The 25,954-nt window shown below is 46.0% G+C and overlaps 1 protein-coding gene across 3 annotated transcripts in view; it reads right to left on the reverse strand.

Moving 5' to 3' along the window:
• Nucleotides 1-25,954, reverse strand: part of LOC119966307 (extensin-like) — a 47,841-nt gene that overhangs the window by 8,271 nt on the left and 13,616 nt on the right. For 2 of the 3 annotated variants that reach the window (XM_038797783.1, XM_038797785.1), the window contains exon 2: nt 6,825-6,904. In XM_038797783.1, coding sequence (XP_038653711.1) covers nt 6,825-6,904 — 80 coding nt within the window. Of the gene's footprint in view, nt 1-6,824; nt 6,905-14,198; nt 14,236-25,954 lie in introns of those variants that run through there. The other variant, XM_038797784.1, reaches the window with a different exon arrangement.

The following is a 25,954-nucleotide window of genomic DNA, read 5'->3' on the forward strand; positions in this document are numbered from 1 at the left end:
CACGAGTAGGCTTCAATGAAGTTACTGTGAAACATCCCTAGTCGCCACATTCCTGCGCCTGTTCGGGCAGACCAGTAGGGGAATTGAATGCGCACTGCTGCCTTGTTCTGCATTACAGGCCAGCTGTTTAGCCCACTGTGCTAAACCAGCCCCGAACATGCAGAGAGACAGGTAGTATTGAGGAAGGAGGGGGGCTGCAGAAGTACTTTGACAGGCTAGGAGAGGGGGCCAAGAAATGGCAGATGGAATGCAATGTGGAAAAGTGTGAGGTTATGAACTGTTAAGGTTAACTCGCAGCATCAGTAGGCAGTTAGGAAGGCAAGTGCAGCATTAGCATTCATGCTGAGCGGGCTAGAGTACAACAGCTGAGATGCACTTCCGTGGCTTTACAAGGCTCTGGTCATACCCCATTTGGAGTGTTGCGAGTAGTTTTGGGCCCCGTATCTAAGGAAGGACGTGTCGGCGGTTGAGGACTCTGGTCTGTACTCGTTGGGAGTTTAGAAGGATGAGGGGGACCTTCAGTGAAAATTACAGGATACTAAGAGGCTTAGATAGAGTGGATGTGGAGAAGATATTTCCGCTAATAGGAAAAACTAGAACCCGAGAGCACAACGTCAGACTAATGGGACGATCCTTTAAAACAGAGATGAGGAAGAATTTCTTCAGCCAGAGGTAGTAAATCTGAGGAACTCTGTCGCAGAAGGCTATGGAGGCCAAATCGCTGAGTGTCTTTAAGACTGAGATAGATAGGTTCTTGATTAAGAAGGAGGTCAGGGGTTATGGGGAGAAGGCACAAGAATGGGGATGAAAAATATCAGCCATGATTGAATGGCGAAACAGATTTGATGGGTCCAATGGCCTAATTCTGCCAGGTGGTGAGAAGTTTCAACTGCAACAGATAAGCTGCTGATTGTCTTGGAAGAACCAGGCTAGGGCTTTTGGAAACAGTGAGAACTTTTAACCTGCCCATTTTGGACTGAGCCCAGTTCCACTCCTGCCTCGCAGCAGGCCTGTCTCCAAGCTACTTTGAATCTTGTGGGAGTCCAAGCCCTGTCTTGCTGCCAGACTTGAGATGGAGGTGGGATCACAAAAGCAGGATTAGTCTCATCTCCTGCCTCCAACATTCAAATCCAGCCCAAGGTGATAGAAGGTAAACCTTTGTAGCTGCGGCTGACTTAGATCATTCTTATTGGTTATCATCAGAAATAATGTGCAATCTGTGACGACACGGTGGTGCAATGGTAGCAACGCCGAGAACCTGGGTTCGATCCCGACCCTGGGTCACTGTCCGTATGGAATTTGCACATTCTCCCAGTGTCTGTACCCAAAGATGTGCAGGGTTCGGTGGATTGGCCATATCTTTTTATTAAAACAGTAAAAAATATATACAAGGCTAAACGGTACAAACACTAATTGTGTTGGAGAAACAGGGTACCCTCCCCTCAGTACCAATGTATGGGGGGGGGGATACTCTATTAAAGCAGTTCACAACACATTTCTACAAAAAACAAAAATGAAATGAAATGAAAATCGCTTATTATCACGAGTAGGCTTCAATGAAGTTACTGTGAAAAGCCCCTAGTCGCCACATTCCGGCGCCTATCCGGGGAGGCTGGTAGGGGAAGGCGCCGGAATGTGGCGGCTAGGGGCTTTTCACTCTGTACTCTGTACCAACAAAAGGGAAAGGAAGGGGGTGGTGGGGAGAGAGGGGTAAGGAAGGTGGTGGGGAGGGAGGAAGTCGGGGTGTTGGTGGAGGAGGGGGGCCCAATTGGACACTGCCTGAACTATCTACGGAGGCAGAAAAACAAAAGAACCTTCAATTAAGATGTGGCAGATTCCGGGAGTCCCCAAGAGGGGATGAGGGGCGACACAGAGTCAGGCACAAGTGAGCCCTGCAGTCCACTGCAGAGAGACTCATGTGCACCCTGCGCTCCCGACACTGGATGGCTGACAGCCTTCCGACAGTTGCCCTTCTAGCCCGAATCCTCCACCGCTCTAGTGCGGCGGGCGACACGGCCCCACCTACCAACCTAGGGCCTGCTTTGATCCCGCCACCGGGATCATCGAAAGACGGGATCCAGCTCCTCCCGGTGCCCCGGGCCTGTGGGAGGCGGTGGTGCAGATGCCTACTCCACCCCTGCCACCTGGCCACCGGAAGGCCCCGAAAATAACTCTAGAAACTGGTCCGGGAGGTGGCAGAGGTGCCTGAAGACAGCAGTTGGGACAGAGGTCTTCCAAACTATAACCCACTAAGAACCTAAGAAGCAGGGGGTTATCGTTGACCCCCTCCCCTGAGAAATTGAAAAAGTCCGGGATGCCCAAATTGTCCCCTTAATTGGGAAAAAAAGAATTGGGCACTTTAAATTGAAAAAGAAAATCCGCAATCTAAATTCCTTCGTGCCCCAAACTGGGTAGAAATCCAGAGCTACGTGAAAAGGGCCCAAGGGCAGAATATAATCAGGCAAATTACATCGAGAATTAATTAATTTTCATCATGCCAAGGCCCAGAGGCACATTGCCTGGCAGGAGGAATCGATGGGGACGGGAAACGTGGTCAAGTCTGTAATGGCCTATAGCTGCTTCTTCCAAATCCACAAAATACAAAAAAGTTCAAAGTTCTTTTGCTTCTTTTTGAGTGGCATCCAGTAGTATTTATGGATGACAAGTTACGCTACCAAAGACCCGGAAATGCCTGATGGAAATTCTGCATCAAAAAAACAATTCATCAATTTGGATCCAAAATAGTAAAATGGTTAACAAGGAAAGATCTGGCCTATTTATCAGTGATCTGTGTTGATACGCGAGTCTCTACTTCGCTAAATTAGGTATCAGTCCTGATTGCGAATGGCTGCAGTTATGTTAAACCTAGCTACCTCTTTACTCTACATGCGTAACTAGGTTTAGAAGGATGTCTGGGGCAAGTCGGAAATCTCATTCCACTGTCTTCATATGACTCTCCCTCCCTTAAAAAACAAATCTAGGGAATCCAGTGGCGGTCATGGAGTGAGTGGTCACACATTTGGTGGCTCCCGTTCAAGGTCCTTCCCCACCCGAATGGCATTGTACGAAAGTGAAAATTGCTGGAAAATCTCAGCAGGTTTGGCAGCATCTGTAGGGAGACAAAAGAGCTAACGTTTTGAGTCCAATGACTCTTTGTCAAAGCTAACAGAAAGTGGGAAATATTTATACTGTGGAGTAAGAATGAAAGATGAGTCATAGCCACAGAAACCGAGGGAAACGGGATGTTAATAGCCACAGAAACCAAGGGAAAAAGAGTGCTAATGGCAGTCCCCAGAGAGAACAAAAGGCGTGAAAGGCCAAAAGCAGAGATACTAACATCAGAGGGTAAACTGTGACAGATGTAGATGTGGGGGGAGGGGAAGGGGGAAGTAAAGGGGCGAAAGGGTAAGGAAAGGTGGATAAGATGGGGGGGGCTAAATATATATTAAGAAAGACAAGAAATAAATGGTAAAAAGACAGTTAAAAAGAAATGGTATGAAAACAAATGGGTTGAGGTGGGGTAGAGCTAATCATCTGAAGTTGTTGAATTCGATGTCGAGACTGGAAGGCTGTAGCGTGCCTAATCGGAAGATGAGATGTTGTTCCTCCAGTTTACATTGCGCTTTACTGGAACATTGTGCTACCGTGGGCAGCATGGTAGCACACGTGGATAGGTGGCTTCACAGTACCAGGGTCCCAGGTTTGATTCCCCGCTGGGTCACTGTCTGTGCAGAGTCTGCACGGTTTCCCACTGTCTGCGTGGGATTCGTCCGGGTGCTCTGGTTTCCTCCCATAGTCCAAAGATGTGCAGGTTAGGTGGATTGGCCATTATAAATTGCCCTTAGTGACCAAAAAGGTCAGGAGGGGTTATTGGGTTACAGGGATAGGGTGGAAGTGAGGGCTTAAGTGGGTCGGTGCAGACTCGATGGGCCGAATGGCCTCCTTCTGCACTGTATGTTCTATTGCAGCAGGCCAAGGACAGACATGTGGGCATGGGAGCAGGGTCTTTTGTTAAAATGGCAAACAACGGGAAGGTCAGGGTCCTGAATGCGCACAGACCTAAAGTGCTCAGCAAAGCTATCACCCAGTCTGCGTTTGGTCTCTCCGATATAGAGGAGACCACATTGGGAGCAGCATCGTGGGATGAGGCAGGGGTGCCCGGTCTCCCTGTTGCTTTTCATCTTGGCAACAGAGCCTTTGGCAATGGTGCTTAGGGGGTTGAGGGATTGGAAAGGGATTGTGCGGGGAGGGGGGCATCGAGCATAGGGTCTCGCTATACATGGATGATTTGTTGTTATATATCTCGGACCCAGTGGGCAGCATTGGAAGGATTAAGGAGATTTTGGGGGAACTTGGTCGTTTTTTGGGGTATACATTGAACATGGGGGAGAGCAAGTTTCTCCCAATCAATGCCAGACGGCAAGAGAGGAGATTAGGCGAGTTGCTGTTCAGGTTGGTGGGGGCGAGCTTTTGGTATTTAGGAATCCAGGTGCATGGAGCTGGGCCCAGCTACACAGATTGAACTTGGCACAATTGGTGGAGGGAATGACGGTGGATGTTAAGAGGTGGGATGTGTTGCCGCTATCGCTGGCTGGGAGGGTACAGACAGTGAAAATGATGATGCTGCCCAGGTTCTTGTTCGTGTTCCACAGCCTCCCTATCTTTGTCCCACAGCCTCCCTATCTTTGTCCCCAAGTCCTTTTTTTAAGAAAGGTTTATGGGATAATTTTGGGGTTTGTGTGGAAGGGAAACACCCCGCATGTGAGGTGGGTTTCTTGGAGCAAGGGGCTAGGGAGATGGGCTGGCGTTGCCAAATTTGATAAATTATTATTGGCCGGCGAATATTGCAATGTGAAGAAATGGGCTGTGGAGGAGAGGTCGGTCTGGCGGGTGGGTGGAGGTGGCATCATGTATGGGAACATGGTTTGAGGGCTCTGTTATTGGCACTACTTCAGTTCTCGTCAGCCAGGTACTCCGTGAGCCCAGTGATGGTGTCGGCGTTAAGGGTATGGAGTCAGTGCAGGCAACATTTTGGGCATGTCGTTGTGGACACTAATAGGCGACAACCATAGCGGGGTTGGATGTGAGGTTTCAGGATCGTGGCAGGTCGGGATAGAGTATTTTAGACGTTTGTTTATAGGGGGCAAATTCACGGGGCTGGAGGAATTGTTCGAGTTGCCCAAAGGGAATGGCTCCAGCTACCCGTAGGCGAGGGATTTTGTGAGGAGAGAGGTGCCGTCTTTCCCAGGGCTGCCGCCTCCGGTATTGCAAGATAAGCTTCTGTCGGAGGAAGAAATGGGGGAGGTTGTTGGATATATACACAAAGAATTGATGGAGAGGTGGGTGCTCCGGTGGAGGAGATCAAGCGTAAGTGGAGGAGGTGGGAGAGGAGGTACGGGCGGCCAGGATGTGGGCGAAGGCCTTGCGGAGGGTGAACGTGTCCTTGTCATGTGCGAGGTTAAGCCTTATCCAGTTTAAAGTGCTTAGGGTTCACATGACGGTGGCAAGGATGAGCAGGGGTGGAAGACAGATGTGGGAGGTGTGCAGGGGAGGGGGGGGCACAAATCACATCCACATGTTCAGGGCGTGTCCAAGACGAAGGGGGTTCTGGGATATTATGCTAGCGGTTCTGGGTGCGGGGTTGGTGCAGAGTTTGGAGGTGGCGGTATTTGGTGTGCCAGAAGACCCCGGAGTCTGGTGTTGGGTGGGGGGTGGGGTAACATGGGATGTTGGTATCAGGGGAGGTGGGGGATCTGTGGTTGTTTGTCTAGGTTGATGTGTTGTTCTGATATTGAGCGGCATGCTCCCCTACCCGGCATGACGGAGGGTCCCGGAGTAGGGGAGTGGCGCCAACCACTCAGGGGTTGCGCCTCCCCAAAGGTGGGGAATTCTCCCCACCTTTGGGGCCCAGCCCCGCGCCGGAGCGGTTGCCACCAGAAGACCGGCGCAAAAAACCGGCGCCCCCGGCAGCGGGGCTGGCCGAAAGGCTTTCGCCGGTCCGCGCATGCGCCGGCAGTGACGTCAGCGGCAGCTGGCCGCTGACGTCACTGTCGGCGCATGCGCAATGTGGGGTTCTCTTCCGCCTCCACCATGGCGGAGGCCGCGGAAGAAAATAGAGCAGCCAGGGCACTGGCCCGGACTCTGAGGGGGGGCCCCGATTGCGGGCCAGGCCGCCGTGGGGGCACCCCCCGGGGTTCGATCGCCCCCCCCGCAACCCCGGGGACCTGCTCGCGCCGCTGAGCCCGCCGTTCCAGAGGTGGTTTAAACCTCGGCGGCGGGAGAGGCCTCCCAGCGGCGGGACTTCGGCCCATCCGGACCGGAGAATTGCTGCAGGGGCCTCTCCGATCAGAGTGGCGAGATTCCTGCCCCTGCCCGGGTGGCGGGGAACCTCTGCCACGGCGGGGGAGGGATTTTAGGCTGGGGGTCGGAGAATTTCGGCCATTGTGTGTATATGTAAAAAGCCTTGAATAAGAATATTTTTTTTAAAAATTCTAGATTCTCACATACATGGAAGACAGAGAATACAAAGAATTCACCGCCAATTATGCATTTTAAATATTTGGTGGAAATGAGTGGGAAACCCTGAGAGGGCTGCTTCCAAAGTTAATTTACAGTATTAGGTTGTGAAAGCATACATCTTTGTTTTCATGGAATTAAACATTTAATATATTTTGGTTGCTATCTAGCATTGGCTTGGCAATGAAATGTTCAGGAGTCAGGATACCAATGGTTTTGCAAGAGCCCACGAACTAGTTTTCCTTTCTGTCTTCTTTACTGTATTACAATACAATTGAAACAGTGGAAATAGATGTTTGATGCAGTACCGCAGAGTATGTTGGTGGGTTCAAATCATATGGGGGTGGCTGAGGAGCACTTCTGTTAAGTCCAGCTGCACTTCCAACACCTGACAAGATAAATTAGGAACATGAAGCTAAATATTAATGCACAACATTCCATCAAAAAATACACACTCTATTGCTTCTAACAATATAGGTTGTGTAGGACCGAACATTAAAAAAACAGAGCGGACGTGGTTTCAGAGTTGAATTAGTGGAATTTTAGGCCACGTTTGCCTTGTCAGAAGTTAATGATTGACCTCCCTTGGCATTGCACATAGATGTGATCAAGTTCAGTAAGGGCAGTGAGGTGGAACATAATGGGCGGGATTCTCTGTCCTGAGCATCCATTTTCTAGTGTAGCATGCCCCGCCGGCAGCGAGATCCTCCGACCCGGCAGCTGGCCAATGGGGTATCCCATTGTGCACACCCCTATACTGTTGAGAAATCCGCGGGTGTGAGTGCACTGCCGGCGAAATGGAGGATCCTGCCGACGGAGGATCCAGCCCCATGTGTTGCATCCTGGTATAGAAATTATGTCTTCCAAGTAGTCAGTTGAACTTGACTATTGCTTCATCGTGTTCCAGACAAATATGCAGAAAAGATCATTCTTCAAAATGAAATGAAAATCGCTTATTGTTACAAGTAGGCTTCAATGAAGTTACTGTGAAAAGCCCCTAGTCGCCACATTCCGGCGCCTGTTCAGGCAGGGTGGTATGGGAATTGAACCGTGCTGCTGGCCTGCTTTAAAAGCCAGCGATTTAGCCCAGTGTGCTAAACCAGCCCCTGTATGATACAGTGGGTAATGTCTGACAGGAGGTACACAATATTCAATTTTGCTCATGCTTTTTAATTGCAACTGATAGGAACATCTGTTGTGATTACATTAGCCTTAGAAGCCTTCTAACTCAATTTTGTACTGTATTATAATCTTGTGCATTTCAAATGTAAACAATTTAAACATTTTGTGCTTCGTTAATGCCAGAAAGGAGCACCCCCAAATCAAACATTGCATGGTTAACTGCAGATTAATGCTCTTCAGTAACAAGCAATCCATCCTTTACCAACATAATTTGTTATACTTCCTGTACCAGGGCATCCTATACCATCAGAGTGAGATTCCTAATTCAATGCCAATCAATAGTAATGGGTGGAATTTTAAAAATGAAATAAACAATAATCTTTATTGTCACAAGTAGGCTTACATTAGTACGGCAATGAAGCTACTGTGAAAGGCCCCTAGTCGCCACATTCTGGCGCCTGTTCGGGAACCCAGATAGAAAATTCAGAATGTCCAAATTACCTAACAGCTCGTCTTTAGGGACTGTGGGAGGAAACCAGAGCACCCGGAGGAAACCCACACAGAAAGGGGGAGAACGTGCAGGCTCCACACAGACAGTGACCCAAGTCGGGAACCAAACCTGGGACCCTGGAGCTGTGAAGCAACTGTGCTAACCACTGTGCTATTGTTCTGCCCGACAAGACCTTCCAACCTATTGTGCTTAGAGTTTGAAGTTTAAATAAAGTTGCAGGTGAGGGTGATGGTTGTCCTTAGGTGAACGCTTTACTCGAGTGCAACAAGATCATAGATAATTGAGTTAATGGAAAGCCACATGGGGAGCCCTCTCTTTTAAAAAAATAAATTTTAGAGTACCCAATTCATTTTTTCCAATTAAGGGGCAATTTAGCGTGGCCAATTCACCTAGCCTGTACATCTTTTGGGTTCTGGGGGCGGGACCCACACATGTTAAGTAATGGGTTAAGAGACATTTCAATTAGTTGTCTCATTTATGTTACGTATCCAATAATTGACACTGATTATGTAAAGGGTTTCAGATGGCCTGTGTCAGGTGATGTGAAGATAGAGTTTTGTGCAGAGTCTGTTAAAGTAAATTAAAGGTATTTGTGAAAAGGAGCAGAACCTTTGACTCTTTATACAACAGCAGCTAAACGTCTAGCAAATGGTAGCAGAGGATGGTTGCTGTGCAAATGTGGTGTTGAAAGATACAACTTTTCCAGACCAAACCAAGGAGTGAGAAGCAAAAAAAAGATATATGGCTGAACCTAGGATAAAGATGTCCAGATATGACTACCCCCCCCCCCCCCCCCACCCTTATTTTCTGAAAGGGGATTGTACGATCAATGGAGAAGTGCAGTAGTTATGTGGACTACGGCCACGGGAAAGAGAAAACAAGGTATGGCATTGGCTCTTTCTCTACCCTATGACAGTAAAATCCTGAGCAAAGCGTTTTCTGAGTTGTAATTGGAAGAGTTAGACTCAGAAGAAGGTCTGCAGACTCTTTACGTTATAGGGATAAGATTTATAAAAAGGATGACTTGTTAAGTGCGTGTGAAGCATGGTCGGATTTTGATAGGTTCTGGAAAATAGAGGATTTTCCTATTGAAGACTACATAATGGAATTTGGCAGACTATATAAAAGGCTGCAGAAACACAACCTGGAATTTCCACAGACTGTGTTGGCCTTGAAATTACTTAACTGTGCTAGAGTGAGCAACATGGCTCCTGGTTTTGACAGGAGTTCAGTTTGCGGATAAGGATACCTTATTCGATCAAGAGCTTTAAAAAAGTTTCTGTGGAAACATTCGGTTCCGATGGCTCTGATGACCCAAATAGGTCAGCCTGCAATAAAGCAGAATATAGAAGATACACTACTAACAGGATGGCGAAATCGTACGGCTACAAACAGGTTCCAAGACTATAGAAGAAGATCGGGACCTAGAAATTATGAAGACAGAAACCCAGTTAGAACCTACAATAGGAAGATGAACCCTAGAAATGCACAGGGCATGATAAATCGATGTTTTCAATGTGACTCTCAATACCACTATGCTTTCAACTGTCCAACACGTTATAATAGTGTTTTAACGACACATGACATGGAAGAGTCAGAAGAGGAAAAAGACAGTGACCAGAAAGAAGACATTGTCCTATTAGCAAGCAGTTTTACGCTGGTAGTGAGGGTGTTGGTTGCAGAATTCTTCAACTGTGCTGTATTGGACAGTGGCTGCACATCTACTGTGTGTGGAATTGACTGGTTAAAATGTTATCTGGACTCCTTGAATGCTGAAAATTGTAGCAAGGTTAAGGAATTTGAAAGTTCCACAAGTTTCAGGTTTGGGGATGATAATACTCTGAAGTCGCTGAAAAGAGTGGTGATCCCTTGCAATATTGCCAGAGTGAATCATTTCATTAGCATGGATGTTATATCAAGTGAGATACCTTTGCTTCTGAGCAGACCGTCAATGAAGAAAGCACACATGAAACTGGATATGGAACAGGATAAGGCAACAGTTTTTGGAAAGACGGTGGACTTACAATTTACACAGTCCGGACAATTTACACAGTCCGGACACTATTGTATTCCATTACTGACAAATAATATTTCAAGTACAGTTGTTAAGAACGTGTTAATGGCAGTTGAAAATGGGACTTTAGCTGATAAAAAGCTTGTTGTATTAAAACTGCACAGGCAATTTGCACATCCGTCTCCTCGGAGGCTGAAAAATTTATTAAGGGATGAAGACTATACTAAACTAATAGAACAAGTTAGTAATCGCTGTGAAGTTTGTAGGAAGTACAGAAGGACACCAGCATAACCGATAGTAACCCTACCTTGGCCAGGGATTTTAACGACATTGTGGCCATGGACCTTAAGATCAGGGATAAAGCCAATAATATATTTATTTTGCATTCTGTAGATTTAGCAACCAGATTTAGTCAATCAACGATTGGACAAAGTAAAGAAAAGAGAGTAATTCTGTATCAAATCGTGGAAAAATGGATAGGGACAGGAATGGGCCCACCGGCAAAATTCTTTACGGACAATGGGGGAGAATTTGCTAATGATGAGTTTAGGGATATGTGTGAAAACGTGAATATCACAGTTATGAATATTGCTGTGGAAAGCCCATTTAGTAATGGTGTCTGTAAAAGAAACCATGCTGTAATCGATGACATGCTCTGGAAACTTTTGGCAGATAGACCGAATTGCAAGCCAAATTCAGCTTTAGCATGGGAGGTACATGGAAAGAATTTATTGCAGATGGTTGGGGGCTATAGTCCCTATCAATTAAGTGTTTGGTAGAAATCCTAAAATTCCGTTCATTTTGGATGACCAGTCTCCAGCTTAGGAAGGGACTACAATTAGCTCTGCCTTTGCTGAGCATTTAAATGCCTTACATAGCAGTAGAAAAGGTTTTCTGGAAGCAGAAGTCTCTGAAAGAATTCGCAGAGCTTTAAGGCATAATGTACATCTATCAAATACCGTTTTTCAGCAAGAAGACATAGTATACTATAAGAAAGACAATTTTAATGAATGGAAATGCCCAGGGAAGATCATAGGCACAGTTGACAAACAATTATTTTGCAACATGGCAATCAAACTGTCATGAAGGATAATGGGTACAGACTACAAATGTTCAAATTTAGACAGAGCAGTCAGACATGACGAGGAACCAGGGTCATCTGGTACGCACCAGATCTCGTCTGGTTAACTGATATAGACAGGGTTTCTGTAGAGGAACACAACACTTCTTTTTTTTAAATTTAGAGTACCCAATTTATTTTTTTCCAATTGAGGGGCAATTTAGCGTGGACAATCCACCTAGCTTGCACATTTTTGGGTTGTGGGGGCGAAACCCACGCAAACACGGGGAGAATGTGAAAACTCCACACAGTGAGCCAGAGCCGGGATCGAACCTGGGACCTCAGCGCCATGAGGCCGCAGTGCTAACCCACTGCGCCACCGTGCTGCCCTGAACACAACACTTCTGATGAATTAGAACAGGCCATATTTCCGAAAGGACAACAGCCAAAAGTTGGTACAAAAGTGACATACTTGCCTGAAGAGTCTAGTCAATGGAAGGATGCAACTGTTATTAGTAGAGCAGGGAAGGCCACTGGAAAGTATAAACATTGGTTGAATGTACAGCATTCAGGGGAAGGAGTCAAGACAATGGATTGGGAACACGAAGTTCAAAAATGGAGGGCACAGAAACGCAGTGCCAGTTCAGATAGTATATCGGATAGAGAACAGGTCCGCAGGAAAAGGTCGAGAACTATTGAAAGGACATCCCACAGCAGAGGGGAAAGATCAAGCAGTAGCAGTACAGAACAAGATGCCAGGTGGGAGAAGGGACGTAGTTTATCAAGATCTCGGAACATGAGTAAGACTACAAATACTAATAGGAGTAGAAGCCCACATGCACGTGAGATTTTGGTGGCTTCCAATAAATTAGATGAAAAAGTTATCAAAGATGCCAAACAGCAAGAACTGCATAGTTGGAGTGAACTTGGGGTATACACGGAAGTACCCGATAGGGGACAAAGAGCTCCATCCCACAGATGGATTTACATGGAAAAGGTTGTTCCAGATGGAATTTATAAGGCAAAGGCCAGGCTTGTGGCAAGGGGATTTGAAGAAAACTTAGAAGATCAGGATTTAAGGGCAGGTTCACCGACGGAAGGAAAGGTTATTTTAAAGATCTTCTTGGCTCTATTAGCCACAAAGGCATGGGAATGCAAATCTATAGATATAAAACGTGCCTTTTTGCAGGGGCATCAGCTCCAGAGAGACATTCTTCATCCGTCCTCCTAAAGAGGCAGTTAACACCGAAGGGGTACTCTGAAAGTTGAACAAATGTGTATATGGATTAAATGATGCATCTAGAGTCTGGTATTTTTCGGTAAGGTCAGTTTTGTTAAAATTAGGTTGTTGCCAGTTGAAAGCAGATCCGGCAATGTTTTACTGGCACTATAAAGGAAATCTTTCTGGCATCTTGATGATGCATGTCGATGATTTTCTGTTGGGTGGGACTTGTGATTTCGAAGCTATTGTAATCTCTGTTTTGAGGAAAGAATTTGGGGCTGGAAGTCAGACTTCCGGTGCATTTAAATATATTGGACTGGAAATCGGACAGACTAAGTTAGGGGCAACTTTACATCAGTAATCTTATTTTAAAAGCATCAGCCCAATAGCAAATAGTTGTGGTCGGTTTTCACAAAAAGACGCAATGGTTTCAAAGATGGAAAAAGAGCAACTGCAAAGTTTAATTGGGCAACTGAATTGGTTAGGTAGACAGACTAGACCAGACGTGAGGTTTGATGTCTTAGAGTGGAGTACAAAAATGAATGATTCCAAAGTGGAAGACATAATAAAAGCAAATAAACTAAAAATGCAGGTGTGTGTTTTGAGGTTCCCGGTTTTAGGTGACCGTAGGCCCTTGAAACTCATAGTTTATAGTGATGCGTCCTATGCAAATTTGTGTGATGGGGTTTCAAGCGCAGGAGGTTTTATAATTTTCCTTTTGGGGAACAATGGTAAATGTTGCCCTCTTGTGTGGGAAACAAAGAAAATAAGGAGAGTGGTCAAAAGCACTTTGGCTGCTGAGACGTTCAGCCTTGTAGAGGCAGTGGATATGGCCGCTTATAGATCTCAGACAGTGACAGAAATTTTGGGATTAGCGGATTTGGGTAATATACCTATTGAATGTCATTGACAATAAATCCCTGTGGGGAAATGTGCACTCTACAAAAAGTGTCAATGAGGAAAGGTTAAGGATAGACATCGCAAGTTTGAAGCAGATGTTGGACAGAGGGGAAAAAGCAAAAATTAAATGGGTCGACAGTAGCTATCAATTGTCAAATGTTTTACTAAAAGAGGGCTAGTTCACAGAATCGTTTGGATATTGTTAATGAAGGGCGTCTGTTTCTGTGACTGTTTTTTTTCTTCCAAAATGAAAAAAAAAGAAGGGGGGAAATTGTGTGTGTGTATCTTTGAGATTCTTGTAATTTTGTTTTCACCAAAGGAAGGGGAGACTGTTAAGTAATGGGTTAAGAGACATTCCAATTAGTTGTCTCATTCATGTTAAGTATTCAATAATTTACACTGATGTGTAAAGGGCCTTCAGATGACCTTTGTGGCATGTGATGTGATGATAGAGTTTTGTGCAGAGTCTGTTAAAGTAAAATAAAGGTGTTTGTGAAAAGGAGCAGAACTTTTGATTCTTTATACAACAGCAGCTAAAAGTCTAACAACGCAAACATGGGAAGAATGTGCAAACTCCACACGGACAGTGACCCAGAGCCGGGATCGAACCTGGGACCTCAACGCAGTGAGGCAGCAGGGCCAATCCACTGCGCCACTGTGCTGCCCTGGGGACCCCTCTCTAAACAACAAAGCATTTGCTCCATTAAACTGGGATTTTTCTTACTGTTCTTAAATCCCCGCTAATCCGGTCAATACCAGAACATGGAAAGAGATTAAAACTGATCTAGAAAAAGGTTTAGAACTTGTGGGAAAAAGATTAGGGCTGAAGTGTCGTCATATCTGACTTACAAACCTTTATTCCGTTCACTCTCCATAAATGCTGCCAGACCTGATTAACACTTCTGTATTTATTTAAGTTCTGGGCTGCTCCTGTCCTGAATCAAATAGCTTTCAGGGTTCAGAAATCATCCTGGTCCAAAATGGAGTCTGTGTGGCAAGGAGAATCCTAGAATTAGATCAACTTACTGAACTTGGAGAAAAGAAAACTAAGAAACAACCCATAGTGTGCTGCAAATGCAAGGAAATCTGCTCAATAAATTAAGTTTGGTACTCTCTGCATAAGTGTAACCAGATCTCTCACCGTTTATTGTGGTAATATGCCTATAAGCAACATCATAGATGGAGGTTGTATGACTTCCAACCAGCAGGTGGCGATGCAGACACCCCATGCTGCCTCAAGACTGTGGTCATGTACCAGGGACTCCCATATAAAGGGAGACACATTCAGCCATCACCAGAAGGTTGTAGGAGATGGTAGTAAGACATGCAGGTGAACAGTCGTGCTCAGTGTAGTTCCAGAGGAGTACAAAGATAACGTGTCTGTAACAGATTGCTATCTTCCCAGGCGTGATTCAATAAAGATCCTGGTTTGGACAAGTCAAGGTGTTTGGTGGATTCCTTTGCAAGGTATAGAAGACCAAACCAACATGGTGCCATGAGTGCTGAAGATTTAAAAATGATGGCAGTCACTAGGCATTCGGCTGACAGGTTGATCTGGTGAATTGCAACCCGAGGAGACTTAACATAGTAGAAGGATGGAGTTCGAGTTGTACGGTATAAGGGACCCCGCCACCTCCGGTTCACGGGTAACGTTCAAAAAAATTGGTGTTTCTTTAAACAGCAATTCCGATTCTATCTTTTAGCCCTAGGTCTGTAGGCACAGCCTAAAGACAGGTTTCCTGCATTGCTGGTAGCGGCGGTAGGTCCTCGGGCATTAGAACTATATAATACCGTTGCCTGCTTTGCCAAAAAGCAGAACAAAAGCTGTGATGCAGCATTAAGATACTTCGAATGGTATTGTTCTAAGAAAGATGGCAAAGCATGTGAACGTAATATAGTTAGTACGTGTACCCAGAAAGAACGCCTTCAATCAGACCGTCACATTGAAATGTGTCTTGCGAACAAGGTGCCTGCACAACAAAACAGTGCAGTTCACTCACTTAATTTTGCCACCAACTCAGAGGAAGATGCCAGCGCCATTAGTGCTGTGACACACGTCATTAAGAAATGTGGTCTCAGTGTGGGCAACCATCTTGAGCGCACAGACACGAGACAGCAAACAAAAGTGGTCTCGATGCGGGTGGTCATTTTGGGCGACAAACCCCTTCTGCCATCTTGTGCCTCAAGTGTGGCACTCGTGATGGTCCACGGAAATGTCCGGACTTTAAAAGAGTTTTTTTCAGGTGTGGCCGTGTTGGTCATTTGGTGAAACAGTGCTCTGTGCGTTCTTAAGTGTCCCACAGTAGATCACTCGACCAGTCGCGGTTGATAAATGCGGTTAATAAGATGACCCTTGATGGCTTGTTCTTCGTGGATTCAATATCAGCCACAGACACGGTGAGTCCGACACTGGGCAAGACGGACATTTTGGTGACCGACTGCAATGACAGTCATAGCCCTGCTGATACCATCAAAACAGGTGGACCATTCAAGTACGGTTAAATGAGACGATGGTGAAGTACAAACTTGACACAGGAGTGAAGGAAAAACTCCTTAGCTTGAGTGATCCACATGGTTTGCGGGTGATGCCGACTGTTGTAACCCGGATGCTACTTGATTAAAGTGGAAATGAGTTTGAGACAATGGGGGAATGAGTCCTAGAAGCGTAGGTGCACAATAAAAGACATATTGTGCCATTCTCCATTGTAAACACAAATCCTGAGTCCATCCTAGGAGCAGAAGCATGTGAATCCCTGAATTTAGTTGAGTGACTATGCATCCCAGAAGATGGCTGGCCAGCTGAATGCTACAGATCCTCACAAGATATTAGAGTGTGCACGTTTTCTGAGGATTCAGCGGAAATTCAGGGGGAAGACGATAAATCAGACGAGGAGATGGAACAGCCAGCGAGCATTCCGTAATTCTGCTTAACAGTTTTCAAGAAAGTGTATGAGCTCAGTGGCATGATGTGGGAGCATGACGAGCCCGTATTAAAGCATCTGCAAGATGTGAATGTTCAATGGACGAAATATTGGAAGCCATGGAGCTTCACTCTGAAGTTCGAGCGCAATGAATATTTCACAAATAAGGTGATCACGAAAGGGTATCAGTTGGATTTGCAGCCGCTCTCATCATCCTTTAATGAACCACAAATCATAGCATGCACAGGCTGCAAAATTGACTGGAAGGAGGGCAAAAATGCAACAACGAGAACAATCAAAACCAAACTGATCACAAAGGTCAAAGCACTCGCAGAACACTTATGAAGACTATGCCAAATGAATCGTTCTTTAATTTTTTCAGTCCTCCCAAAGTTCCACAGCGTAGAATGTTAAACCAAAGTTCGGCAGCCAAACTCAAGGCGGACTTTGAACTCGGCAGCCTACTGCGTGAACACACAATTCCGTATGAAATGTTATATTTTACAGGAGAGATCATTGGATCAGAGAAGACTTATCAGAAGATTCCACGAATCGCTTGAGCAGGTTAACAAATATAAAACAAATAACAATGATGAGTGGGAATAATAGGAGAAAATGCCACATTGCAGATATCACACTGAGCGATAAATTTAAAATCATTGAGAATATGTACGTTTCTCACCTGAAGCTGATAAACAACCATTAAACTCAACCACCTGAAGCTCTATTTAAAGTTAGACAGAATTTAAAGAAATAACCATGGCAATTAAATATGCAGTGCCTTACACACCTGACCTTATGGCACAGCACATCATGTGACTTACCAGTAGGTGTATACTCAGTGTCTTATTCATGTGCATACTTTGCTGGTGGATTCAAAGTAAAACACCAGGAAACGTACAAATCAAAGGTAAGGAGGAAGTTGAAATTCCACAGGGGTTTTCCATGGGTCCACTGCAAATTTGGCTGAAGAGCTGTAGCAACTCTGCATTAACTGTGTAAATACGGTGGGGGGTTGCTGCTGTAGGTACAACATTTCTAGTTTGGTGGGGAGGGTGAAAGCTGATCTGGCAAGGTGGGATGGTCTCCCTCTGTCACTGGCGGGTAAGGTACAAGCGGTTAAAATGAACGAGTTGCCGCGATTTTTGTTTATATTCCAATGCTTCTCGATTTTCCTGCCAAAGGAATTGTTTGGAGAGATTGAGGGATGATTACCGCGTTCATATGGGAGGGAAGGTGGCCAGAATTAGAAAGGTGCTGCTACAGAGAGGAAGGCAGGCAGGGGGTTTGGGTGTTCCGAACCTGATGTATTATTACTGGGCGGCGAATGTGGAGAAGGTGTGGAGCTGGGTCAGAGGGGTTGACTCCCAGTGGGTCAGAATGGAAGAGAGTTTGTGTAGGGGGTCGGGATTGAAGGCGCAAGCACCAGCACCAGTCCCGACCGCCCTGGGGAGATACTCAGGGAGTCTGGTAGTAATAGTTTTGTTGAGAATTTGGAGGCCGTTTCGCCAGCACTTGGGGTTGGGGGCAGGGTCAAGGGAAATGGGGGAAACCATAGATTTGAGCCATGGAAGTGGGATGGCAATTTTCAGAGATGGGAGGCAAGAGGAATTAAGATACTAAAAGATTTGTTTCTTGGGGGACGGTTTGCAGGATTGAAGGAGTTGGGAGGGAAGTATGGGCTGGGGCAGTGGGAAATATTTAAGATACATGCAGGTTCGAGATTTTGCCAGAAAGGAGATACAGAGCTTCCCGGTAGAGCCGGTGTCCACATTGCTGGAGGAGGTACTGACGACAGGGGGACTGGAGAAGGGGGCTATTTTGGAAGGGGAGAAGGCACCACTGGATGGGAAGAAGGCAAAGTGGGAAGAAGAGTTGAGAGAGGGTATGGAGAAAACCATGTCCATATGTTTTGGCCCTGTCCAAACCTGGAGGATTACCTGAAGGAGGTTTTTAGGGTAATCTTTAAAGTGGTGCACCCAGGTCCTCAGGAGGCCTTATTCGGGGTGTCGGACCAGCCGGGGTTGGAAACGGGTGCAGAGGCAAATGTTGTAGCCTTCATCTCTTTGATCGCCCAAAGGCAGATCCTGTTGGGATGGAGATCAACCTCAATCCTGTGCCCTGGCATGGTGGGGGGACCTGCTTGAATTCTTGACTCTTGAGAAGGTCAAATTTGAATTGAGGGGAAGGATGGAGGGGTTCTACAATCCATGGGCATTATTCATTATGCACTTTTGAGAATTGGATAACATCGTACATTAGGGGGGAGGGTTGGAGAGTTGGGGGGGGGGAGGGGGACTGTATGTGTTAATGGTGACTATGGGAGATTCCTGATTCCTTTTTGTTATTTGTTTATGTTAACATGTGGGCTAATGTTAGGGGGTTTGGCAGGAGGATGGGATTGTTGTTACTGATATGGGGATTGACATTGCATTCAAAACTGATTATTGTTTATTGTTGGTGGGTGCAAATTTAGGAGAAAATGTGAAAAAGGAGAATAAAAATGATGTAAATGATGTCAAAGTAGTTTTCCCCCTGCCCCCCAGGATTTCTTCTACTTTTCCATGTAAGTTACTGTAAACGGGTGGGAGAAACCATACAGAAATCCATCCCTTATGAAAAAGACCAACCATGACTAGCCACCAGGAAAAGGCAGATGTCACAGTATAAAGAGAATTGAATCTCAAAAGTATTTTGTGATAAAACATCATCCTTTCTCCCCCCTCCCCCCCCCCCCCCTCACATTTCTACCTCATTCCTACTCCACCCCTAGATTAGAGCTCCAAATTGTGACCTTGAAAATTGGTTGAGCTTCTCGTCAGTAATATCTGACAAGTGCCAGGGGAACTCTGCCCACTGTTTGCTGAAAATCTATCCCAAACTCCGTCATCACCTCTTATAACGTATCCGAGCCATAGCACTTATCCAACTTTACCACTGGTTGACACGAAGCATAAACACAGAGCCCTCTGGATGCAAAAGTAAATGCTGACTGCTTTCCTGCAATTGAAGATTCTTGTTGATCAAACACTAACTGCAGCCAAATCAATAATAGATTCGCAAATATCTTAGTTATAGCTATCAATAAAGCCAAGTGGGAGGAGTTTAAACTAATTTGGTAGGAGGAGGAGACACAGATTGTTAGCAGAAAAAGGGACACAGAAAAGCAACCAAGTCAGAGGGAATACAGCGGTAGTAAGTGTCAAGGGAGTAAGACAAGGCTGGATGGCGTCTACTTTAATGCCAGGATTATGAAAGGTAAAACGGATGAGTTAAGGGCGAGGATGGGCACATGCAATTGTGATATGGTAGCCATCTCAGAGATGTGGTTGAGGGAGTTGGCAACTCAACATCCCCGGATATAGAATCTTAAGGCGAGTCAGAGGCGGGAGTAAAAGAGTAAGAGGAATTGCATTATTAGTTAAGGAGTCAGTTACTGCAGCAAGGAGAAATGATGGACGGAATTCGATGGAAACATTTCTAAGTTAATTTGTGGCGGGTGTTTCAGCCGTTGGCTCTATCCAATGACACTTAGTCATTTTTTTGGGTCTGTGGAGTTTTTCACTGGTTGAGACCACACTTAGAATTTTTTTCAGCACCGGGGAGCTGAACTCAGAGATTGGGTTGCCACTTTGAAAGGGTGACCTAATCTCCAAGTGACTTGTGGGTCACTCCCCACCCATGGGAAATGTCACCCCCGCACTGCTAGCTGTTTATTATAGACCCCCAGATAGTCAACGGGTAATTGAGGAGCAAATATGTGCGCAATTCGCAGAGGTCTGTAAAAATAATAGGGTAATTATATGAGGTGATTTCAACTTTCTCAACATTAATAGTCACCATGTTAAGAGCTTAGATGGTGTGGAGTTCTTAAAATGTATACAGGAGAACTTTTTAGCTCACTATGTCGAGGGTCCAATAAGGGACGGTGCAGTGCTGGACCTAATTCTGGGGAATAAAGCTGAACAGTTGGTTAATGAGTTGGTGGGGAGCATTTTGGTGATAGCAACCACAACATGGTACAATTTAAGTTTGTTATGGACAAAGAAATAGACAAGTTGCAAAAAAAGATTTTGGATTGGGGGTAGAGTGGATTTTACTAAAATAAGGCAGGATCTGGTCAAGGTGGACTGGAAAGTGTTACTTGTGGGAAAATCTGCAGTGGGAAAATCTGCAGAAGAGCAGTGGGTGGGGGCATTCAAAAAAGAAATGTGGAGGATGCAAACCCAACATGTTCCCTCTCGGGTAATAGGAAGGAGCAACAAGCCCAAAGAACCATGGATTCCAGAGATATTGAGGATACAATGAGAGTGAGAAGGAAAAGAGAGGCTTTTAGCAAGTACAAGAGAAGTAAATCAACGGAGGCATTAGTGGAGTATAGAAAGTGCAGGGTGGAGCTGAAGAAAGCAATTCGGAGAGCAAAGAGGGTATATGAGAAAGCTCTGGCTGGTAAAAGTGGGAAGAGGATAACCAAGGGAAAAGTAGGGCCTATTAGGGACCATGGGGAAAATCTGTGAGTGGAGCCAGAGGACATTGGTAGGGTCTTGAACAAATACTTCACATCTGTCTTCACCCAGGAAAATGAGGAGGTGGACATAGAACTCAGGGAGGGGGACTGTGAGGTTCTTGAGCAAATTGTCTCAGGGAATGACAAGGTATTGGGGGTGTTAGACGACTTAAAAGTGGACAAATCTCCAGGTCCGGATAAATTGCGTTCCAGGATGTTGTGGGAAGCGAGGGAGGAGATTACAGGAGTTCTGACCCAAATTTTTAATTCCTCCTAGCCAAGGGGGTGGTGCCAGAGGACTGGAGAACAGCTAATGTGGTTCCACTATTTAAGAAAGGTTGTAGAGATAAGCCAGGGAACTACAGGTCTCGCGTCAGTGGTAGGAAATGTTCTGGAGAACATTCTGAAGGAAGGGAGCTACTGGAGAAGATTCTGAAGGAGAGAATCTATCTCCACCTGGAGAGGTAAGGGTTGAATAGGAATAGTCAGCCTGGCTTTGTCAGAGGGAGCTTATGCCTAACAAATTTGATTGTATTTGTTTGAGAACGTGACCAAGTGTGTAGTTGAGGTTGCTGCAGTTGATGTAGTTTACATGGATTTCAGCAAAGCCTTTGGCAAGGTCCCACATAGGAGACTTCTGAAGAAGGCAAATGCACATAGGATACAGGGTACCTTGATAAAGGTGAATTCAAAATTGGCTGAGCTGTAGGAGTTAGAGGGTGATGACAGAGTTATTTTAGTGGCTGGAAGCCAGTATCTCATGGCATACCATAGCGATTTGTGCTGGGTCCCCTATTGGATTGGATTGGATTGGATTTGTTTATTGTCATGGGAACCGAGGTACAGTGAAAAGTATTTTTCTGTGAGCAGCTCAACAGATCATTAAGTATATGAAAAGGGAAACACGGTGGCACAGTGGTTAGCATTGCTGCCTACGGCGCTGAGGACCCGGGTTCAAATCCCGGCCCTGGGTCACTGTCTGTATGGAGTTTGCACATTCTCCCCGTGTCTGTGTGGGTTTCACTCCCACAACCCAAAGATGCGCAGGGTAGGTAGATTGGCCACTCTAAATTGCTCCTTAATTGGAAAAAATAATTGGGAACTCTAAATTTATTTTTAATAAGTATATGAACAAAAAAGGAAATAAAAGAAAATACATAATAGGGCATCACAAAGTACACAATGTAACTACATAAGCACCTGCATCGGATGAAGCATACAGGGGTGTAGTGTTAATGAGGTCAGTCCGTAAGAGGGTATGTTGTTTGTCATTTATATAAAGACATATTAAATAGGGGGTAGGATCAGTAAGTTTGTGGATGATACAAAGATCAGCCAGGTGGTTAACAATGAGGTTGAGTGCCTTGGGTTAAAAGGACGATATAAAATGGGATGGTCATATAAAATTTTAAAATTAAATTTAGAGTACCCAATTCTTTTTTTAAAATTTAAGTGGCAATTTAGTGTGGCCAATCATCCTACCCTGCATACCTTTTTGGGTTGTGGGAGGCGAGACCCATGCAGACACAGGGAGAATGTGCAAACTGCACACGGACAGTGACCCGGGGCCGGGATCGAACCCAGGTCCTCGACGCCATGAGGCAGCAGTGGGTGGGATGTTGAAATGGGCAGAAAAGAAACAGATGAAATTTAACCATAAAAAGTGTGGTTGATACAAGGAAGGAGTAATTTTGACAAGGAAGTATGGCCGGAAGTTCTGAGGAACAAAGGGACCTTGGGAGTGTTTGTCCATATATCTCTGAAGGCAGAAGGGCAGGTTAATAGGGTGGAGAAAAATGCATATGGGATACTTGCTTTTATCAATCGAGACATAGATTACAAAAGCAGGGAGCTCACGTTGCAGTTGTATAGAACTTTGGTGAGGCCAAAGCTGGAGAACTGTGTGCAATTCTGGTCGCCACATTATAAAAAGGATGTGATTGCACTGGAGGGGTTGCAGAGGAGATCCACCGCCTGGGATGGAACATTTAAGTTATGAAACAAGATTAGATAGGCCTGGGTTGTTTTCAATGCAGCAGAGAAGATTGAGGAGGGACCTGATCAAGGTGTATAAGATTATGAGGGGCATGGACAGGGTGATAGGGAGCAACTGTTCCTCAGGGAGCAACACTTCCCCTTAGTTGAAGAGTTGGTTACAGGAGGACACAAGTTCAAGGTGAGTGGCAGGAGGTTTAGGGGGGACTTGAGAGAAAGTCTTTTTTACCCAAAGGGTGGTGATGGTCTGGAATGCACTGCTTGGAAGGGCGGTAGTGGCAGGTTGCGTCACATCCTTTAAAAAGGACCTGGCTGAGCATTTGGCACGTCAGAACAGTAAAGGCTGTGGGCCAAGTGCTGGCAAATGGATTAGGTGAGAAAGTCAGGTGTCTTTCATGCATCGATGCACTCAATGGGCCGAATGGCGTCTTCTGCACTGTATTATTCTGTGATTCGCCTCGAGGATGGATTTGATTCTTTGCCCTGCTGCAAAGTGGCTTGAATTCATTTCTGTAATCATGAGTAATCCTTAACTTTAAAGGCCTACTATGTTTACTCACGGAAAGGGCCGCACGGCAGCACAGTGGTTAGCACTGCTGTCTCACGACGCTGAAGATCCGGGTTCGATCCCGGCCCCGGGTCACTGTCCTTGTGGAGTTTGCACATTCTCCCAGTGTTTGCATGAGTCTCACACCCACAACACAAAAGATGTGCAGGGTAGGTGGATTGGACAAGCTACATTGCCCCTTAATTTGAAAAAAAAAATTGGGTACTCTCAATTTATTTTTAAAAATGTTTACTCACAGAAATATGAACTCAGTCCCTTTGAGGTTGTTTTGGAAGTGACATTTCTCTTTATTTTTACATTATGCGGACCATCGGTCTTTGACAATGGCAAGGCTGACATCAAAATTGAATGGGTAATTGCAGTTTCCTAGTGTAGCAGCAACATAGGGAGCAAGTATCTTAAACAAAGCTGGAAACATTTCAAAAAATGCTGACTTGAGCTGTGATGTTTCTAATAGTCATAAGAGGAGGGAAGGCTAGACTCCCTCCCTCCAACATTCTTTGGACAAACATACATAGAAATATAGAAAATAGGACTCGGAGTAGGCCAATCGGACCTTCGAGCCTGCTCCACCATTCAATATCATGGCTGATCATACAAATCAGTAACCTGCTCCCACTTTCACCCCTATATCACAGAATAACTACAGTGCAGAAGGAGGCCATTCGGCCCATTGAGTCTGCACCAATCCTTTGAAAGAGCACCCTCTCTAGGCCAATGCACTCACCCTATCCCCACAACCCCCACCTAACCTTTTGGACACTAAGGGGCCAATTTAACATTGCCAATCCACCTAACCTGCACATCTTTGGACTGTCGGAGGAAACCGAAGCGGACACGGGAGAATGTACAAACTCCACAGACAGTGACCCAAGACTGGAATTGAATCTGGGTCCCTGGCACTGTGAGGTAGCAGTGCTAACCACCGTGCCACCTTTGGTCCATTTCACCCCTCGAGCTATATCTAATTTTTTATTGAAAACATATAATGTTTTTACCACAACTTATTTCTCTAGTAGAGAATTCCACAGGTTCACCACTCTATGGGTGAAGAAATTTCTGATCATCTCTGTTCTTATGGTTTACCCCATATCCTGAGAATGTGACCCCTTGTTCTGGACTCCCCTGCCATTGGGAACATCCTTCCTCCATCTATCCTGTCTAGTCCTGATGGAACTTTATACATTTCTATAATCTCACCAAGACCCTGTATAACAGCAGCAAGACATCCCAGCTCCTATGCGCGGATCCTCTCACAATGAAGACCATCATACAATTTGCCTCTTTTACCGCCTGCTGCATCTGCATGTTTACTTTCAATGACTGGTGTACAAGGACACCCACGTCTCATTACACATTCCCCTTTCCCAATCTATAGCCATTCAGATAATAATCTGCCTTCCAACCAAAGTCGATAACCATACAATTATCCACATTATACTGCATCTGCCATGCATTTGCCCACTAACTCAGCTTGTCCAAATGACACTGAAGCATCGCTGCATCTGCCTCACAGCTCACATCCGCTCCCTCATAGCTTTGTGTTCTCTGCAAATTTGGAGATATTACACTTAGTTCCCTCATCTAAATCATTAATATACATTATGAATGGATGGAGTTGTAGCACTGATCCCTGAAGTACACCACTAGTCACTGCCTGCCAGTTGGAAAAAGACTTATTTATTCCTATTCTTCGTTTCCTGTCTGCAAGCCAGTGATCCTACCCTACACTACCCTAATTTCATGCACTTTAATTTTGCATGCTAATCTCTTACGTAGGACTGGTCAAAAGCCTTCTGAAAGTCCAAATAAACCACTTTCACTTGCCGCACCTCATCAATTCTACTAGTTACACCCTAGAAGAATTCCCGTAAATTTATCAAACATGGGGCGGTATTCTCCCCTACCCAGTGGGGCGGGGGGTCCCGGCATAGCGGAGTGGCGCCAACCACTCCGGCGTCGGGTCTCCCCAAATGTGCGGAATTCTCCGCACCTTTCGGGGCTAGGCCCGCGCCGGGGTAGCTCCCGCTCCGCCAACTGGCGCCAACGGCCTTTGGCACCACGCCGACTGGCGTCGGGGCTGGCCAAAAGGCCCTCGCCGGTCGGCATGGGTCCGCACATGCGCCGGAGCGGCTGCTGATGTCACCACTGGCGCATGCGCGGTGGAGGGGGTCTCTTCCGCCTCCGCCATGGTGGAGGCCGTGGCGGCGGCGGAAGAAAAAGAGTGCCCCCACGGCACAGGCCCGCCTGCCGATCGGTGGGCCCCGATCGCGGGCCAGGCCACCGTGGGGGCACCCCCCGGGATCCGATCGCCCCGTGCCCCCCCCAGGACCCCGGGGCCTGCTCACGCCGCCTGCTTCCGCCGGCACCAGAGGTGGTTTAAACCACGTTGGCGGGAGAGGCCTGACAGCGGCGGGACTTCGGTCCATCGCGGGCCGGAGAATCGCCGCGGAGGGTCGGAGTATTCTGCCCACGATTTCCCTTTTGTAAATCCATGCTGATGCTGACCAATCCTGCCACTGATTTCCAAGTGCTCTGCTATCAAATCTTTTACAAAGGACGTCAGAATTTTCCCCGCTACCAAGATCAGGATGACTGGTCTATAATTCTTTGTTTTC

Source organism: Scyliorhinus canicula, chromosome 5 (assembly GCF_902713615.1).
Source record: "Scyliorhinus canicula chromosome 5, sScyCan1.1, whole genome shotgun sequence".
Taxonomy (NCBI): domain Eukaryota; kingdom Metazoa; phylum Chordata; class Chondrichthyes; order Carcharhiniformes; family Scyliorhinidae; genus Scyliorhinus; species Scyliorhinus canicula.